Source organism: Marmota flaviventris, chromosome 2 (assembly GCF_047511675.1).
Source record: "Marmota flaviventris isolate mMarFla1 chromosome 2, mMarFla1.hap1, whole genome shotgun sequence".
In the NCBI taxonomy this organism is placed as follows: domain Eukaryota; kingdom Metazoa; phylum Chordata; class Mammalia; order Rodentia; family Sciuridae; genus Marmota; species Marmota flaviventris.
The window spans coordinates 137,652,233-137,671,898 of record NC_092499.1 but is presented as its reverse complement, the minus strand read 5'-3'; the positions used below and the strand labels follow the sequence as shown (position 1 = coordinate 137,671,898).

The window sequence follows — 19,666 nt, the reverse complement described above, 5'->3', positions numbered from 1 at the left end:
AAATGCTTGGAAGAAAGGCCAGATAGTGCGCACCCAGGAGCTCAGCCCTAAAGCTTCTGAGAGCAGAGCGGGTGCTCCCTTAGCCTCGGGGCGCGGAAGCCGTGAACGCCGAGGCCATTGTAAGGCAGGGTGGTGCCAAGCGCGGGAAGGGGGCTGGGATTTGAATGGGAGCCTGTGATTGGCCGATCCCTGGACTGACGTCACTTCCCCGCGGGGCGATTAGCCTGCGAGAGGAGGGCTGGCAGTCCAGTGCGCTGGGGGCGGTCAGGGCGCCCGAGGCTGCCGAAGCGCGCCTCGCGGGTGCCCTCCGTTCGCCCCCGGATGCCGTCTGAGCCAGCCGCGGGCGCCGGCGAGCGGACGCACGAAATGTGGACTCGGGGAGGAACCTGCAGCGAGCGCGAGGGAAGAAGGGATCTGGGCGGGGGTTGTCGGCCTCGGATGGGGAGTCAGTATGTCTATGTGTCTGTCCGTCCCTTCTGGCTCTCCGCGTGCGCTCCGGGCTCCTGGAGCTGCTCCCGCTCAGGCCCCCGCGCCCGGGCGGCGGTGGCACGTGGGGCCCACAGCGCGGCAGTGGCGGTGGCAATGGGAGGCCCGTTTCTCTCTTTGGTTATCTAGCTGTATGAGTGCCACAGAGCCGTCATAAAGCTAGATAACCGAAAGTAGAAATGACTCTCACAACTTCTGCTTGTGATCGGCCGCCCGCCCGGCCGACCCAGCCCGCACGAGCCGGAGGAGCCAAGAGGAGCCCAGAGCCAGCCCAGCAGACTCGAGCCCGACGGAGCGGCGGCGCCCCGACCAGGTATCCGACCTTGGCTCTCCAGGAACACTTTTCGTACCCTGGAGCAACTTGCCAGCTTTCTCCCCACTCCTTTTTCTCTGTCCCTAAGTCCCAGCCCCCAGCGCCAGAGCTGGAACCCCAAAGTGGAGCGGGCTGGGGGAAGGGAGGGGTCTGGGGTTGCAGAGGGGTCGCTGGCGGGGAAGGCGCCAGCCTTCGCCTTCACCCCATAAATCAGGCAGGAACAATCCGCGCCCGGAGCTTCGGACGGGGATTTTGGGATGCAAATGCAGTGAGAGAAGACAGCAGCCCGTAGGGGGTGGGGTGGGGGGAGTGAAGGGGTGGGCAGGGGGCTGCCCTGCTGCTAACAATGCGGCCTTTATCGAATTATTCGACGAGTCAGCCCCTGAGAACCATTAGCATACGGCTGGGGGGTTGCTGGAGCTTCGCCCCTCAGTGAGGTCAAGTTCTTGATAATTTGATCACTTTTCACCGGCTCTGGCAGCTGCCTTTGTGTGCAGTTGGGGGGTCTGTGTGCAGCGTGAAGCGAAGCAGAACTGGCGGGGAGTGCGCTCAATGGCAAGGGGCCGAGGCGAGAGGCGGGGGCCTCCCTCCCCAACCGACCGGCCCTGCCCGGAATACAAACCAAGCGCCCGCGGGTGGGCGGAGGGACCCAGCCTGGTCCCGCGCTACCTCTATGACAGCCTGGCAGAGCTGCTGCGGCTGGCACCTCCCTAACTTCCCCAAGTGGTTAAGGTGCAGGCAGGCTCTGTCCCGAGCCCCTCCTCCCTGCCCCAAGATGTGGCAACATAAGATGTATTACAATGTCTAGCAAATAAAAAAGCAATTGGGGGAAATCTGAATTCCGTTCCCATGGCAACCTAATGCTGTACACCGGCCACTCAGGCTCTGGCCCCTCTTAGCTGGGCACGTAGAGTGAGATGTGCCTGCTTGATGCATGGGGGTCCCTGCCCCACACAGCATTAGGGACCTATTGAGAGTCCTATCTACCTTCAGGTCATTCTCCTCCCTGACACTCTCCTCCCTTGACTCTTCCTGAAGCTTAGACTCCTGCAGCTTGGGAAAACACCTGGGCTCCCCCACTAGTGCATGTAGACCCAGCTATGGACCCTTGCCAGGTTACAGAGAAGAAAGGATACAAAGTAGGATTGGTCTACTGGAGGGCTTGGCAGTCTGGGTGTGTGAGCACTATGACAGACAAGCTGGGAGGGACTTGAGCCACTACTCAGACCTGACCTTCTACCTCCTTTCTCTTGTATACATGGGGAAACAGATCTGGGGGTCAGAGTAGACTCCTCCAGGGTCACACAGTTCACAAGTGCAAAGCTGGGCCAAAGGTTACCTTATTTCCATCTTGGCCCACTTCATTCCCCAGAACCTTTCCCTCAGTTATTTATAAGGTTGGTTTTCTCCTAGCCCCTACCCAGAACCTGCCCAGCCTCCTTATAATCATAGAAATCTTTTTCTAGTTTCCCCTTCTCGACTTTTTATTGAAAAAAAAAAAGTTTACTTGTGTAAAATGTGAAAATTCAAACGGTTCAGAAAGGGAACCCCATTGACTCTGGGATGGGAACTGTGTGGCTGAGGTAGATGGTGGAGGGAAACATTTCACTATTGCTTTTAGAATTTCAAACTGGGTGTTTGTGCCAACTACTGCCAATAAAATAAAAATAAAAACAAAACAAAAGATAAGACAAGGAAAGTCAGTTGCTTTCCTACCTCTGTGGCCAGTTTTCCTCCTCAGAAATAATCACAGAGAAGGTTTTCATGAGCCCTGTTGTACTCCCATCCTCATTTTGAAAGGCCAATCTCTTTTTCTGGCTAGAGGCTATCAAAGGGTGACTAGCATGTTTCAGTGTTTGGGGACCCACAAGGCCCTGGGCAGCATCCCTTGGGCAGGCCCTCCCTTCCCAGCACACCTGGGAGCCTATGCGCTGATGGTGACCTCATTTCGAAGGAAACCAGAGCAGCACTTCCCACCAGCTTGTCCTGAGCTCTAGGCCTGCATCTCTCATGGCCCAGGCTGGGGCTTGGGCAAACCCTAGACCCTGGAGCTTGGATCTTTCCCTCCTCTTATCTCTACTCCAGTCCTTCAGAAGCTTGGGTGGCTTTGCAGCCTCACAACTGTGTCTACACAGTTCAGATGACTGTTTTTAAAATAACAGGTTTTCCTGCTTTCTGGGCAGGCCTGAACCCCAGCTGGGGGTCCAATGGAGGAATCTGAGCCTGGGAGAATTCAGTGTTTTTTCCCCCCCCGCTTTCTACAAAAATCAGCTGAAGCAAACCTCCCGTTTTAGGGAAAGGATAGGAACACCTGGGCGAGGAGGGCAAGCATAGGAATGAATCCTAATCTAACAGATCCCACAGCAGACTTACCAAAAAAGGCCTTCAGAGGGGCCATTCCCCCCCTCCACCACCACCAATTTTGGACTGGGGTATGAATATTCACCCCTAATAGAGCAATTTTCAGATCCCCTCTGAATACTTGAAGCCCAAGGTACATACTCAAAATAGGCACCTTGTTCATTGACCTCTCTGGCTTGCTGAAGCCAGGAGGGCCACCAGCCTCCTCAACCTTTCCTCACCTCCATTCCGGTGCTTCCTCTGGCCACTGGCTCCCCAAATTTGGAAATCACTTTTATCTCCGGTTTGCACTACTCCATCCGAAAAGGCTTTGGGGATCCTGAGAACGCAGGTGAAACTACCGCTTGGAAGCCAGAATTGGTTGAGATCTCAAAGATGCTCATTATCCAACCCCTTCATTTTACACCTAGAAATACCGAGCTTTTCAAGAAGGCCCAGTGGCTTGCCAAACGTCGCACAGTAGGCCACTGGCAGGGCAAGGATCAGGGCAGCCACCGCTGTAGGTGAAGCATCGAGGGCTTCCTCCTCCCTGGTCCATGAAGTCTCAACGCTGTAGGACCAGATGGGCCTCTGCTGCGGCCAATGGAAAGCTGGTATCAGTGAGGACCGCTGGAGAGGAGGTTGTGGCGACCAGAGGCCTGATCTAGACTGGTCAGGGAGTTCTCCACCACCGCAGTCCGACCTCCTGGGGAAAATGGGACCAGAAATGCGGAGGGAGCCAGGCCAGGAGGCCTCCCAGGACCCAACCGCGACGCTGAAAAGCATGAAGGGTCGGAATTAGGCGCTCATTTAGCGAGCGTTACTAATCCGAAGTTACAGCGCTAATTCCCTGATCCGGCCGCTCCCACACGCAGCGCTGGGATTAGAGGCACGGCCGCCGCCCCGCCCCGCCCTCACACCTCCAAACGCGCGGGCCGGGGCCCTCGGGTCTGTGGGCTCTGGGCTAATCCGCTGCGCTGCGCTCGCCCGGCCCGAACGTGCGGCGGGCGGGCCCGGGCCCCTGGGGTGTGCAGGCCAGGGCGCCCTGGTCCAGAACGGGAGGGGGGCGCCCAATCGTGAACCCAGGATAGCCCTGGAGGCATTTATGCGCCCTCCAGGGCCCAGGGGAGGCGACGCGGTCAAGAAAACCGCTGGGATTTCTCCAACCCGGGTATGCGCACCCAGTGCAGCAGCCCTTTGGAGGCCGCGGCGCCATTTTAATAGCCTTCCTTTCCCCCTTGGCTTCTACCGCGCGCGTGTGTGGTGGGGTGTCTCTGCCCCCCATCCCATCCTGACTTAAGCGTCCCCCCACCCCACCCCCACACACTCGTCAGCCAAGATATAGTGACCAATCAGCTCTGGCCTAGGGTGGGATGCGCGTCACCATGGCGACGGCCAGGGCGCCCTGGCAGTGCTACCCATCTCAGAGGGCGAGTCTACACTGCACCTGCTAGGGTGTGAAGGGAAGGTGGGGCCAGGTGGATTGAAGTAAGTCTTTGGCACCTCAACTTCCTCCAACGCATTCTGCCTAGGGTCAGTCAGTGGGGTCAAATGGGGGGAAATGACTGGTGAGGACAGGGCCGTAGAAAGGATGGGTTTGTTCTGGAGCGGCTTTTCCATAAGTTTTTCTTTCTCTGAGGATGAGTTCTTTTCTTCTTAGTCTTTCTCATGTTGGTCGGAGACCCATCTTGGTCTATCTGTCGCCTTCGTCTGTATCTCTTTTCCTAAAAGACCGCTGTTCAGGAGTCCCCAGAATCTTACCCCAAAGTGCCTTACTTAAGTCTTGTGATTTTGGGTAAGTCACTTCCTTTGAGTCTTATGCAGAAGATGGGTTGCTGTAGAGGCTCATCCATGGAAAGCATCAAGTATACAGTGGGTGCTCTATCATTGTGAGAGATCCTTCTTTCTGGATAGGGAGGAGAAGATCTGTGGGGGCAGGACTCAAAATCTCGAGATTTTTTTCTTTTCTTTTTTTTTTTTTTTCTATCCAGGACAGCCAAGTTTGGGTGTCTTGCAGCTTCCTAGAGCCAGCTTTTCATTTCTCCTCCAGACAGCTGGGAATCAGAGAGGAGGGGAGGGTTGTTAAAAATAGAGCCAGGGTGGGGGCTGTGGCTGGAACAAAACCTTGGTCAGTGGCTCTGAGAATGGGCTGCTGCAGCTCCTATAGTGCTGGCTCCTTCCTTCCAGCCTGGTCCGGCTTAAGCACCACTTTAAGTGGTCGGGGCATTCACTGGCCAGCCCCTCACCGCAATTGAGCTGCAGGGGTTTGAAAAGAGGGCCAGGGCCTCAATGACAGGACCTTGGGCCAGGCTAATTGGTTTTGGTTCAAGGGGATACTGAATTTGTGAAAAGCTCCAAACCGCCTTTCCCACGCCAGAGCCAGGCCACGGCTTTAAGGAAAAGGTTTGGAAGAGCTTGGGGCCGGTGAGAAAGCTGGGAACCAGGTGCTTTGGGCTGATGATGCTGCTCTACTGGCCAAGACACCTTTCTACTTGGAGAGTAGAGAGTTATGAGGCACCTTACGGGTTGGCAAATTCTGGACATTTGTTACTAACCTCACACATGTGCCTATGCCAAGAAAAGAGCCCTCTCCTCTTAGCCTTTGGAGCACCTTAATTGTGGAAGAGGCTCTTTTTCATCCAGAAAAAGAAAAAAAAAAAAAAAAAAACGGAAAGGGCAAAGTTAATATTTATAGTTCCTCAAATCCATCCTGAGTTAGGTAGTGCAGTTGGTCCCAGGAAAACTCACCTCTGGCCTGTAATCCCATCTACTTGGAAGGCTGAGGCATGAGGATCACAAGTTTGAGGACAACCTCAGCAACTTAGGGAGACCCTATCTCAAAATAAAAAATAAAAGGGCTGGGGATGCAGCTCAGTGGTAAAATACTCCTGGGTTCTAGCCCCAGTACCCAGTATGGGGCAAGGAGGAAAGGAAAAAACAAACAAAAGAAAACTCACTTTTGTCTTTTGAAATGTCCTTTAATTGCCCCAAGCATGAGCAGACATGGATGTGATACTTGGTATTTTTGTTTTTAATAAATGGTCAAACATTTCTTTACAGCCTCAAAACTCAATCATTGATTGTATTAGGATTTAAATCTATTATTCTAGATTGTTTTAATGTAAATGCTTTATGGCACAAATATTGAGGTACAAGAGATCGTTTGAACCAAACGATTATGCAGTAATGTAAATAATATACCAATTCTTGTGTGTATGTATATAGTCTATGTACAGAATTATGGACTTATATTAATAAAGTGGGGAAAGCTATAAAAATAAACCTTATTTATTTTTGAAGTGCTGGGGATCCAATCCAGGACCTATCACGTTTTAGGCAAGTTCTCTACCACTGAGCTGTATCCCTAGCCCCAGCCCCACTTAAATTGACGTCACATCAACTGAGACCTTGTGTTTCATGGTCCATTGTGTTGAGGGAATAATTCCAATGTAACCACCAGCTATAGAAACTGCCTACCTTTTTTTATTATCTTCCAGATTTTTTTCCCTTTTTGCCCACTTGAAGCGTATAAGTAGGAAAAAGGTACTTGGAAGAGATACACAACTTTTTGTATCCAATTTTCTATTTTTATTTCAATTTTTAATTGCCCAGAGCCTAATTTCTTTGGGCCTTTGCTGATTTGCACATTCAGGACTCCTATGTAAACATGCACGTGGCATGTGTGCATGCCTGGCCTCCTTATCACCAAGCCTGCTCTTTTGGTGTTTAAATACACAATCCACATCAACACACAATCATGGGCTTACTATCATGGGCTTTTGTATTCCTTCTTCCCTAGAATCGGGTTAATTTTCCCTTCGCTAATTCTCAGACCCATTAAGTTCCCCCCCCGCCCCCCACAAAAAATTGCAAATTCTACCACAGACCAGTGGTCTCACCCCACTTCTCCAGCATCCGCTCTCCAGGCGGGGTGCTGGAGTGAAGGTTCCTATTAGGCAGACTTCATTAATGTTACCAAATATACCCCGGCACATTTACTCCTCTACTATGAAGTATTATCATAAATAATTAAAATTAAACTGCACTTGTCAAAATAAATGAACAAAGTAGAGTTAGTGATGTCTTTGCTTTGAATTGCTTGCTATTGGGTTTGCTTTATTCACTAATTTGAAAGAAAGAAGAGAGAAGGAAAGAACAGACTGCTGTAAAGGGCAAAGGAAGATGTGAAGAGAGAAGGGGGGGGGGAGTAAGAGAGAGGGAGGGAGAGAGAGAGCCCTCACTCATTTGCCTTTGGGTTTCCAGTCATTAGGGCACTCTGGGAGGCTGGAATGCAGCCTCAAACGTCAGTTCATAATGAATATTGAGGTGTGGATGTGGAAGGAGGGATTTCTTTGTTTACTGAGGAATGGCCATGGGAATGGGGGAGAGGATTGCCTTTGGGGATTAAGGAGTGGGCTTTGTTTTTATGAAGGGCTTTACTTCTTTTCTGAAGTTTTCTTCAGCTAATTGATTCAATTCAGACGTTCCTCCTCCCCACTCAGCTAGCCAAGGCAGTGTGTTGTGAGATGTGCACAGCTCTATTTCCCCATCTGCTCTGGCCCCCTTCTCCACTGTGACCCTTGAAAAGGGTGTGAGCCTTCACATCAACGAGATCACAGGCTATGGAGAGATCAGTTGGGGCCGACACGTTTGTATATAGATATGTGTGATATACAAACCCATAGTCATACTCAGTACATACATACGGTATTCTTAGAGGTACAGTTTCATCTAGAAATAGACTACAGGTGTACAATTCTATGGGTTCTGACAAATGGATTTACATCCATGTTACCAACATCTAAGATAGCATTTCCTTCTCTCCAGAAACTTCTCTCCTGCTTCTTCCCAGTCAACCTCTGTCTGCTCCCCTTCTTATGTCTCTTATTGGAGTTTAGTTTTACTTACCTAGAGGTTCAAAAAATGGAATGTATGCCAGCACTTTTAAAACAATTTTATGTCAAGTCTGGAGGGAACCAGACCTTGGACGATTAGCTGAGCCCCGTGTCCAGGAGCACTGGACTTGGGTTAAACACTCTCCCCAAGATGGGCCCAGAAGTCGAACCTGTAATTAGGTTTTGGGGGAGGGGAGCCGGTTGGGCTGGGCTTCCTGCCGGAGAACCCTGTTCTCACCCAGGTCTGCTAATGAGCAGGGGACAGGTGAGCCTCACACATTCCAACTTGGCTGCCTTCAGCGGCATCCAGGAGCTGCTGGTGAGCTATTAATGGAAGGTGCTGGCTTTGTGCTAATTAGAACTTCCTTTCTTCTTCCATCTGTGCAGGCACTGGAGCCCCTCACTGGTCAGCTTCACTCCCCTTCCCCAGCCTGCAACCTACTTTTTGTTCCCCCCATGAGTTAGTGGGTGCTGTGAACAGAACTGCTCTCTTCTGACTCTGGTCAAACCTTGGTACTGTGTGTTTTGCAGAAATGTATAGGTGGCATTTCTTGGGCTTTCTCTCTGGATGGGGTAGAGTTGGATTGCAAGTTGGAAGGAAGTTTGGACAGGATGGCCACCCTCCTGGGTAGGCTGATCTTAAACCAACCTGGAATTATTTTGTAAAAGACCTCTCTCCCCTCTGCTTTCTGGAGAATGTGGCTTCTGCAGACCTTTGTCCCCACTGTCACTCCCCTTCCTGATGTCTCCCATCCCATCTCACCCTACAGCTTCCATCTTTGCTGTCTTAGGCTGCTAGTGGGGGTTGTGAACCTAGCCCTCTTCTGAAAAGCCTATATTTTTACTTTTGCTTTTTATTAATTTCACCTCAGGTCCAATGGACATAATCATTTTATATGGAGGCTATCTCTTATAGAGATGTCATTGGAAAAAAAAGAAATATTAATGCCACATTAATATCATTTATAGAAAAAGCACCTTTCAGAATGGAGCCTGGGAGAGCTACAGCTTCTTGCCTGGATGTGCAGGGAAATAGAGAGAGGGGCGTGTCCTTGAATGCTCTTTTTAGCTTTTGAATCCCCTCAGGTCTCCCTTGGGGTTGTGTATAAAAATATCAAGCCCTTCCTGCCCATGCATCTCATCTCATTCTCTCCTGCTTGGATAATCCTAATAATAATAATACAGGTCACCCGTTTCTTTGATTGTATAGACTGGGATTTTAAAAATCAGGAGTGGATTGTTGGCCAGGGTGGGGCTTCTCTGGGTTCCTAAGGTTCTGGATCTATGCTGAAGAGGAATGGAACTCAAGAGGATTGTAGAAATTCCCTGATCATGGGGAGGGAAGGAGGACTGGCTTGCTGGTGTGATTCTTTTCTGCCACTGGGAGTGACAATTCCTGATTTGAGGCACTAGGGTGGAAGATGCAGTATCACCCAGGAACTAATTAATAAGCTAAATTCACATTCTACAACCCAGAAGGGCAGCAGTTGGGGGTCGGGGAGGAATGCCCGCACCTATAAGGCAGGGCTGTTTCACATGCTCATCCTTTACAACTCAGTGTGTCCTTTAAAAGTCACATTTGCTTCTCTTGCTGAAAGAGGGATTGGTATCTCCAAGAATCAAGTGAGATTTAAGTAAAATATACAAATAAAATCCCCAGCATGCAGTGGGCATTGATCAAATGATAGCTCAGATGGCAAGGGGTGCACATAGTGTCAGGACCTGAAATTCAAAACTCCACCCACTGCAGGGAGGCAGAGTGAAAGCCCCAATAAATGCCCAAAGATGTCACAGAGGCTACAGCTGCTTACCTCTCCCAGCGCTGGACATTTCTGCTGGGTGCCATAATCAAAAGAATCAGGACCTCGAGAAGCAAGCACCCAGTGGAGGTGGGTAGGGACAGGTATAAAGTTCTGAGCTTGTCTGACTGGCCAGGGAACCTATAAGTGTCTTTAGAGATTTGAAGGGACCAAGATCTGGACTGACTGACTTAGAGTGCTGGGGCTGGGATGGCCGCCAGGAGGCCCACGTTAGTTCTGCATAGGAGTTATGGAATTATTAACAGTGTCCTTCCGGAAAAAGGCCTGCGGTCCCTGATCTGGCTGTTCCTTGTCTCAGGACTCTCAAGTGGGGGCGATGGGAGAAGCAAGGGTTATTCTGGTATGGTCGCGGGCAGGCTCTCAGCGATGCTCTGTGTCCCTGGAGCATGTAGGTGTCCTAGCTTACATTCCTCCATTTCCGAAGCTCCATCTCCGAGCGAGCAGAGGGTCCCTTCTGTCCGCGGGCGGGTCAAAGCGGCACACGTGCACACTCTGAGCGCAGACGGAACCTGCGTCTGGTACTCACCCTGGTTTCCCTCCCCTGTCCTGGGCGGATATAGTTGAGGCGCGGAGAGCACGCGGAAGTCTCCCTGGGTGCTCGTGACCTGGAGGACACGTGTGTCCCCACCGTCAAGCCAACGCCACCAGACCACGAGGGCACCTCCAAATGGACCCAGGCGCGCTTCTGGGTGGGCGTGGGAGGCGCCTGATGTCTCTGCTCTGTTTTACAGTTACTCGCCTGCAGGTGCCTCCTGCCCCCGCGCGGTTCCCGCCTGCGCTCGGCTCACTCTTAGCCGGCACGAACTCGCCGTCAGCACCCGCTCGTAGGAGGGCGCGCGGGCGAGGAGAGGTGAGTGGCCGGAGCCAGGGTGTGGGAGGAGCAGCTGGCTGCCTGCACCGCCGTTCTGCCTTGCGGTGTCTCCAACAGCCGGCCTGCGAGTTGGGACGTTGGGAGATCCCAGGATCCTGTTGGCAGAGCGACTGTGTTTTCACCTGGATCGACTCTCCTCCTCCCTAGGCCCAGAAGATCCAAGGTCTTCCCCCAAGGCAACCTGTGAAAAGGCTTTTAATAACACACCTGCTGGCTTTTGAGCACGGCGCACAGCACACAGTAGGCACCAAGTGCATTCTGATGTTTCTGGCCTCCGAGGCGGCTTCTCCGACTTCTCAGTCGCCAGAGCCTCGGCTGGGAACAGTGCGGCTGCCTACGCCCGGCTGCCCCGGGGTCGGCTGGCCTCTGAGTGACTAGGGGCCAGGACCTACGCCTTTCGCACTCTCGGGGCCGCAGAAAAGAGGGTGTCAGGCACCAACTCGGAAGCCGCACCCGCTGTGGCCAGAGCCTAAGTAAAGAATCCGTTCTAAGCATTCACACCTCGATCACCCGAGAGAACTCCTTGGGGCTGCGGCCTTTGGAAGCAGAAGCACCCACAGCTGTGTGGGTCCAGGTAGGCCGCAGCGCCCTGCCCGCTGCGGACCGCAAAACAAACGGCCGGGGCTCACTGGCCCTCGGCTGCGTCCCTCGCGGTGCGCTGCAGTTCGCCGGGCGCGCGGCGGGCCCGGGAGGCCATTTTGAGAGCTAGTAGCGGCCGCAAGATGGCTGCGTGGGCACGAGGTGGGTCGCGGCTCTGCCGGGCCCGCAGAGCCCTCCTCGCGTTGCCCAGCCGCGGCCCTCGGAGGCGGCACGGGGCGAGAGTGCCTGGCCGGGCAGGGCCCTTGTCGCTGTTAGCCGGGCAGAGCCTCCCGGTATTAATTAACCCGGAGGCCTCGAGAACGAACGCTCGCTGTCCTCTCTCCCACCTCCCTCCCGGACTCTCCGTTGCCGCTTCCCTGTCCCACGTTTGCATCCTCGCGACAGCGGTGCTTGTCAGGGCTGCTTGGGCAGGAGGCTAGGACACCAGGCTACCTTACCCCGCCACAGTGCACCGCCTGGGAACAGCCTTCCCAGCAGCCAAAGGTCCCGAGCGGCGCACCATGCCAGAGGGGCTCGCTACGAAAGAGGGCTGTGTTTTGGATAGAGTCTGAAGCTGCGAGCGCTTCGGGCATTATTTCCGATGAATTATATATGTAAGGAATGTCCGCATTTTCTTGAAACTAAAAGTTCGGAAGTGGCAAGCCGGCTGTGGCTGCCCTCCGCGCTTCTGGTGATGATGGAGACAAGGAGAGCAGAATGTTTGTGAGGGTGTAGCTGGTGCTGGGGACCTGCCTGGAGGCCCCATTTTCACTGTCCTGAGTGGGCTGTGGGTGAAAAGCGGATGAAGGTGGTGGGGCTGCTGCCGTGGTGCAGCGTCTTTGAACTGGCAACCTCCAAACCTCAGCCCAGGGTCAATTTGGTTCTTCTGCTCCTGTGCCTGCATTCCACCTGGGAGAATAATTTAAGTACAATAACTGTCTTTTTTTAAAAAGATATTTTAATTGTAGATGGGCACAATTTTTTATTTATTTTTATGTCGTGCTGAGGATCAAACCCAGTGCCCCATACATGCTATGCAAGCGCTCTACCACGGAGCTACAACCCCAGCCCACAATGACTGGCTTTTGAGCCACCCCACTTGACCCATGGATGCCCTACAGCAAGTCCCACACATGTGCAATCTGTGCAGACTGACCAAGAAACTTCAAGATTAGTTTGTCTTTATTGAGTTCTGTCCTCCAGAGGCTTTAACCTCAGCCTCTGCACATGCATGCATACACAAAAATGCAGGGATTTATCACCCTGTGATGTCATCTTTCAAACAAGCATCAAGCCTCTCCTGAATCCAAGTCCACTCAACCATACCTCACACATGAGGGCTCTCCTCTTACCATCCCACAACCTTGTAGCTTGAAGTCCTGACCTAAAGTAAATTTAGTGATTGAAATTGTGTTTGTTCTGAGCTTCCTGGCAGCCAAGACAAAGAAAACATGATGGTTTATAGTCTTGCTCAGAAAAGGAAGTTCATCAGGAATTTACAGAGGTGAACATCTTTCCTGCATAATATTTACATAAAATTAAAAGCTCCACAATTATGTAGGTCACCTGTACGTGTCACAGATGGGGAACCAGACCCAGAGAGGTTGAATGACTTTCCCCAAGGTCATGAATTAGCTAGAGCAAGAACTAGGACCAGAGATCCTGACTCCCAGTCCAGTCCCCATTCTCTCCTGACCATGCTTTAGTGGGCTTCTCAACAGGGAGATCATTTAACCATGGCACAGTGAAGGTGACCACTCTCATCTCTACTATAAATTCCTTAGAAGACCTGGAAGCTGTCTTGATCTCCACCCCCCCCCCCCAGTTCCTAACGCTGGTCTGGGATTCTCATTGTGGGTATTTGTAAATATTTGATAAATGATTGAAGCTAAACCTGTCTTCCTGAAATGAGGGTGAAGGTAGAGCTAAAGGCCTTACTTCAGTTTTCGGGGGGGGGGGGTTCTTTGTTTTTTGAATTTTGGATTCCTGAGTCTATCAATTTCCTAGATGTTTGTCTGTCTCTCTCTCTTTGGCAAATGGTGTGAGCCAGTAGTGTAGTTCCCCTTTGGACTATGATTCTGACTCCTGACTGCTCTATCATGTTATTGGACCTCACAGAAAAGGATCATTTGTCTCAGGGGACCAGCTTTTCAGTGAAACCTACAAATCCTTTAGGTGAACCAAAGATGATTTCCCCATTGCATTGGTACAGTTGCCATGAGAGCTGACAGATCCATTCTTTTGTCCCCCTTGGGTAGAGAGCCAGCCTCATTTCTGTACCTATCCAAGTTGGATTCCCAGGGCTTAAATACAAATCACAGAATGTGGCTCATATTAGTAAATTTCCATGGCTCCAAAAAGGTAGCATTTGAACACCTTGATTATTGTAGGTACTAAATAGATTTAATGGCTCTGTGACAGACTAAATTCTTTGGATACCAGCACAAGAAAGAGATTCACTTCTGGGAGTGGGGAGGGGCACCCCTGTTTCTATAAAAGCTCCAACAGATCCTGGCCAAATTCTGAGTCCTCTTTGAACAGGGTCTGCATGGGAAAAGTGGAGTGGTGGAGAACAGGGTCCAGTTTGCAGACAAAGCTCCAACTGTGGGAGAAAAACAGGGTTCAGCTCCCCAGATTAGTTACTGTCTACAAGGATTAAAGGCCCCAAATAATGGCTGGCTTCTCCCCTCCTCTGTGCCAAGGGAAGACATGTAAATACAGCCGCACGCCAGCTTAGTCAGTAGATGTGTATAAATCGAATTTAGCAAATCAGATCATGGTTTAAATGCACTATTTAAAGCAGTCCTGCAGTGAAGCCTTTTACAAAGGGAATAATCATTTTTGTGATGCTAATCATCAGCCTCCAATTTATCTCCTTTGTAAGTTCAGATGTTGGTGCACTGGGTGTTCTGAAATTGGGGCGCTCTTGTGCAGGGCTCCAGTGATGGCTGTCTGCCTTCTTTTTCAGATCTCTCATTTTAAATGGGTGCATGTCCTGTTTCTCACTGGGGGCCTCAGGATCCTTGTCAGCTTGATAGTTTTCATCCATCTCACTCATCTTTTCATAATCTGATAGAATCTACCATTCAGCCCCTCCTGACTGCTTTTCTAAGATTTTCACCCTTCCTGGGGTGTGATACGAACCCTACTGTTTCTGGGAAGTTCCCCTCTGATCAGGACCTTCTTTTGTTTCCTTGAGCTTCTGGTACCTCTGGTGTTGATCATATACTCTCAGAAATGACTAGATGATACTTAGCAGCCCCTGAATTTTAGAAGATTTATTAAATGCATGCCTCCACTTGCTGAATAGGCAATGTCTATATAATTCTCCCCATTCACAGAAAAAAACTGAGGCCTGGATGTTAAAATGACTTTTCCCACAAGTTAAAATCAGGACTCAAAGGAGAACCTGTCTCCTGATTGCTATAAAAGTGTTTTATATGCTGAGCTGTAGTCCTTTTTTCTGAAGAGAAAATATAATCAGAGACCATCTGGGTGGGAGAGAAAGAATGAACGGAAAGAGATGGATCAGAGTGGAATAAAGGAAGTGGGCAGGAAGCTGAGGGGCTGCAAGGAGCCTGACCTTGCTTAGCTCACAGGCCCTGATATAGTGTCTTTGTCAATGCTGCCACTATTGACGTGTTCCTCGGTAATTATGACTGTGTGTTGGCATGGCGACTCAGAGTAAGAAGACTAGAGACACTGGGTAAATGCACGACTTGTTCTTGCCTTCTAAAGCAGAGAGGAGCTTTTGTGGATAGTTCCACCAGACCCCAGTGCTGGAACGTGGGTATTTACAGGCCATGGAAGCCAGGTGGCCCTGAGCAGAGATGACACAAACAGAGGTCCTCAATAAGACTTGGGTTCAATGCAGAGTTCTCCCAGAGCGCCTCCCTCCTGTTCCTTTCTGATGTCTTTGTCCCTCAGCCTTGCAATGTCAAGTATATCCATTTCTACTCCTCCTTTCTGTTGTTGTTGTTGTTTTTTATCCTCAGCCTTTTTCTATGTTTTATTTAGATAGGGCCTTGCTGAGTTGCTGAGACTGGCTTTGAATTTGTGATCCTCCTGCCTCAGTCTCCCAAGCCTCTGGGATTACAGGTGGCACCACTGTACCCGGCTTTTGGGTTATTTCACTTAAGTTTATGTTGCGGTATCCCTGAATTTGATTGATCATAAAATTATGTGTCATAGGCAATGGCTGTGCATTTAGAGGCTGAAAGGAAAGGCTGATGGACCCAGTGGCAGGGACGGAGTCTAGGGCTTCCCTTTCTATCCTGGTCCCAATTCCATAGATGCTTGGGCCAAGGCCTCATCTGAAAATGGGAGAGGTTGCTGGAGAGAGATCAGTGCTGTCTATTTGATGTCCATCATATATGTGCTGTTGATCTCATGAAATGTAGTCATGCAACTTACTGAAATGATAATATTGGGTTAAGTAAGATATATTATTAAAATTACCCATTTCAGCTGGGTGCAGTGAGGCATGGTTATAATTCTAGCTATAGGGAAGCTGAGGCGCGATCACAAGTTTGAGATTAGCTTGGGCAACTTACCAAGACTTTGTCTCTTAGCAAGGTCTATAGATGTGGTTCAGTGATACTGCACCCCTATATTTAATTTCCATTATGGGTTGGGGGCTTACATATTTCTTCTTCATTTTCATTTCCCCACCCCCTTCGTATGCTGGGGATCACACTCAGGGCCTCACATATGTTGGGCAGGTGTTCTACCACTAACCTATATCTCAGCCCTCTCTTACCATTTATTTATTTTTTTTTTTTTTGGAGGAGAAAAAGTTTATTTGGCACTCATGGTTACAAAGTTCTTAGTCCATAGATATCCAGCTCTTTTTCTCTGGCCCTAGGTGAAGCAGAACATCAGAAAGACTGTAATGGAGAAAAGTAGCTCAAGACATGGCACAAGGAAGGAGAGAGAGTGCTCTTCTCTCCATGGACATAATATAAATTCAAAAGCATAGCCTCAGTGATCCACCTCCTCCAGCCACACCATACCTGCCTACAATTCATCTAATTCATATCAGTGGATTAATCCACTGATTAGGTTACCTCTCTTACCATTTAATGAAGGTTCTAGAATATTTAAAGTCATATACCTCTGTCCACAGAGAGGTCTGTGCATAAAGGGCCATGGAAAAGCCAGGGTGGTGGCAGGTAAAAAGCCTTAGGCCCCAGGGGCCTTTTGGAGTGCCTAGAACAGTCTTTTTTTTTTTTTTTTTTAAAGCAACACACATTTATTTTTATTCATTTATTTTGTATTTATGCACTTTAATATATCATACATAGATGGAATATAATTTCTCATTTTTTGGAGTGTACAGGTTGCTGACTCATTGGTCATGTAGTTACATATATACATATACAGTAATAATGTCTGTTTCATTCTACTATCTTTCCTATCCCCACTTCCCCTTCCCTCTACCTAATCTAAGGTAATGCTGTTCTTCCCTAGTGCCCCCCCCACCTTATTGTGAATTAGCATCTGCATATTAAAGAAAACATTCAGCCTTTGGTTTTGTGGGATTGGCTTATTTCACTTAGCATGATATTCTCCAACCATTTACTGGCAAATGCCATAATTTCACTTTCTTTAAAGCTGAGTAATATTCCATTGAGTGTAATATATATATATATATCATATTTTATTTATCCATTCATCTATTGAGATTGGTTCCATAGTCTAGCTATTGTGAACTGAGCTGCTATAAGCATTGATGTGGCTGCATCACTATAGTATTCTGATTTTAAGTCCTTTGGGTATAAACCAAGGAGTGGGATAGGTGGGGCAAATGGTGGTTCCATTCCCAGTTTTCTGAGGAATCTCCATAATGCTTTCCATAGTGGTTGCACCAATTTGCAGTCCTACTAGCAATATATGAGTGTACCCTTTTCACCACACATAACAACATTTATTGTTACCTATATTATTGATGATTGCCATTCTGACAGGAGTGAGATGCAATCTTAGAGTAGTTTTGATTTGCATTTTTTTAACTGCTAGAGATATTGAACACTTTTTATATATTTGTTGATCAATTGTATTGTATTTCTTCTTCTGTGATTTATCTGTTCAGTATCTTAGCCCATTTATTGATTGGGTTATTTGTTTATTTGGTGTTAAGTTTTTTGAGTTCTTTATATATCCTAGAGATTAATGCTTTATCGGAGATACATGTGGTAAATATTTTCTCCCAATCTGTAGGCTCTCTCCTCATGTTATTGTTTCCTTTGCTGAGAAGAAACTTTTTAATTTGAATCCATTCCATTTATTTTATTTTTTTAAGTATTTATTTTTTAGTTGTAGTTGGACACAATACCTTTATTTATTTATTCTTATATGGTGCTGAGGATGGAACTCAGGGCCTCGCACGTGCTAGGCGAGTACTCTACTGTTGAGCCACAACCCCAGCCCCTCCATCCCATTTATTGATTCTTGATTTTATTTCTTGCACTTTAGGAGTCATGTTAAGGAAATCAGATTTTAGGCCGACATGGTGAAGATTTGGGCCTATTTTTTCTTCTATTAGGTGCAGGGTCTCTGTTCTAGTGCCTAAGTCTTTGATCTACTTTGAGTTGATTTTTGTGCAGGGTGAGAGATAGAGGTTTAATTTCATTTTGCTACATATGGATTTCCAGTTTTGCCAGCACCATTTGTTGAATAGGCTATCTTTTCTCCAGTGAATGTTTTTGGCACCCTTGTCTAGTATGAGATAACATTATTTATGTGGGTTTGTCTCTGTGTCTTCTATTCTGTACCATTAGTCTACAAGTCTATTTTGGTGTCAGTACCATGCTGTTTTTGTTACTATAGCTCTGTAGTATAGTTTAAGGTCTGGTATTGTGATGCCACCTGTTTCACTTGTCTTGCTAAGGATTGCTTTAGCTATTCTGGGTCTTTTATTTTTCCAAATAAATTTCTTTATTGCTTTTTTCTATTTCTATGAAGAATGTCATTGGGATTTGTGTGTGTGTGTGTGTGTGTGTGTGTGTGTGTGTGTGTGTGGTGTTGGGGATTGAACCCAGGGCCTTGTGCATGCAAGGCAAGCACTCTACCAACTGAGCTATGTCCCCAGCCCAAGTCATTGGGACTTTAATAAGAATTGCATTAAGTCTGTATAATGCTTTTGTTAGTATGGCCATTTTGACAAAATTAGTTCTGCCTATCCAGGAGCATGGGAGATCTTTCCATCTTCTGAGGTTTTCTTCAATTTCTTTCTTTAGTGTTCTGTAGTTTTCATTGTAGAGGTCTTTTACCTCTTTTTATTCCCAGGTGATTGTTTTTTTGAGGCTATTGTGAATGGAGTAGTTTTCCTAATTTCTCTTTCAGTGGATTCATTGCTGATGTATAGGAATGCATTTGATTTATGGATGCTGATTTTATATTCTGCTACTTTACCAAATTCATTTATTAGTTCTAGAAGTTTTCTGGTGGAATTTTTTGGATCTTCTAGATATAGAATCATGTCTTTAGCAAATAGTGATAGTTTGAGTTCTTCTTTACCTATTTGTATTCCTTGAATTTTTTTCTTTTGTCTAATTGCTCTGGCTAGAGTTTCAAGGATGATGTTGAATAGAAGTGGTGAAAGAGGACACCCTTGTTCCAGTTTTTAGCGGGAATGCTTTCACCTTTTCTCCAATTAGGATGATGCTGGCCTTGGTTTAGCATATATAGCTTTTACAATGTTGAGGTATGTTCCTACTATCCCTAGTTTTTCTATTTTTTTGAACATAGAGGTGTGCTGTATTTTGTCAAATGTTTTTTCTGCATCTTTTGAGATGATCATATGATTCTTGTTTTTAAGTCTATTAATATGATGAATTACATTTATTGATTTCCATATGTTGAACCAGCCTGCATCCCTGGGATGAGTCCCACTTGATCATGGTGCACTATCTTTCAAATATGTTTTTGTATGCTATTTGTCAGAATTTTATTGAGAATTTTTGTGTCTATGTTCATCAGGGATGTTGGTCTGAAGTTTTCTTTCCTTGATGTGTCTTTGTCTGGTTTTGGTATCAGGGTGATATTAGCCTCATAGAATGAGTTTGGAAGGATTCCCTCCTTTTCTATTTCATAGAATACTTTGAGGAGTATTGGTATTAATTCTTCTTTGAAAGTCTTGTAGAACTTGGCTGAGAATTCATCTGGTACTGGGCTTTTCTTGGTTGGTAGGCTTTTGACAGCTTTCTAAATAGGGATTACCCCCTAGTCCTTGGAGGCAGAAGTTATGGCCTGAATCTGCAGGCAACAGAGTGTTTTTCAGCATTTAGGGTAGGGGTAAAAGAGCCAGTGAGTAACCCCCAGAAAAGCCTTTGAATGAAGGCTTAGCTATGCCCCAATGGGG

At 48.1% G+C, this 19,666-nt stretch overlaps 1 protein-coding gene across 1 annotated transcript in view; it reads right to left on the bottom strand.

Moving 5' to 3' along the window:
- Positions 1–200: 200 nt before the first annotated feature.
- Rhcg (Rh family C glycoprotein) overlaps positions 201–19,666 on the bottom strand; it is a 120,850-nt gene continuing 101,384 nt past the window's right edge. The window contains exons 15-17 of the mRNA XM_027955459.2: positions 11,355–11,573; positions 10,643–10,820; positions 201–386 (exon numbers count right to left, since the gene is read on the bottom strand). Of these exons, the coding sequence (XP_027811260.2) occupies positions 201–386; positions 10,643–10,820; positions 11,355–11,573 (583 nt within the window). The remainder of the gene's footprint in view (positions 387–10,642; positions 10,821–11,354; positions 11,574–19,666) is intronic.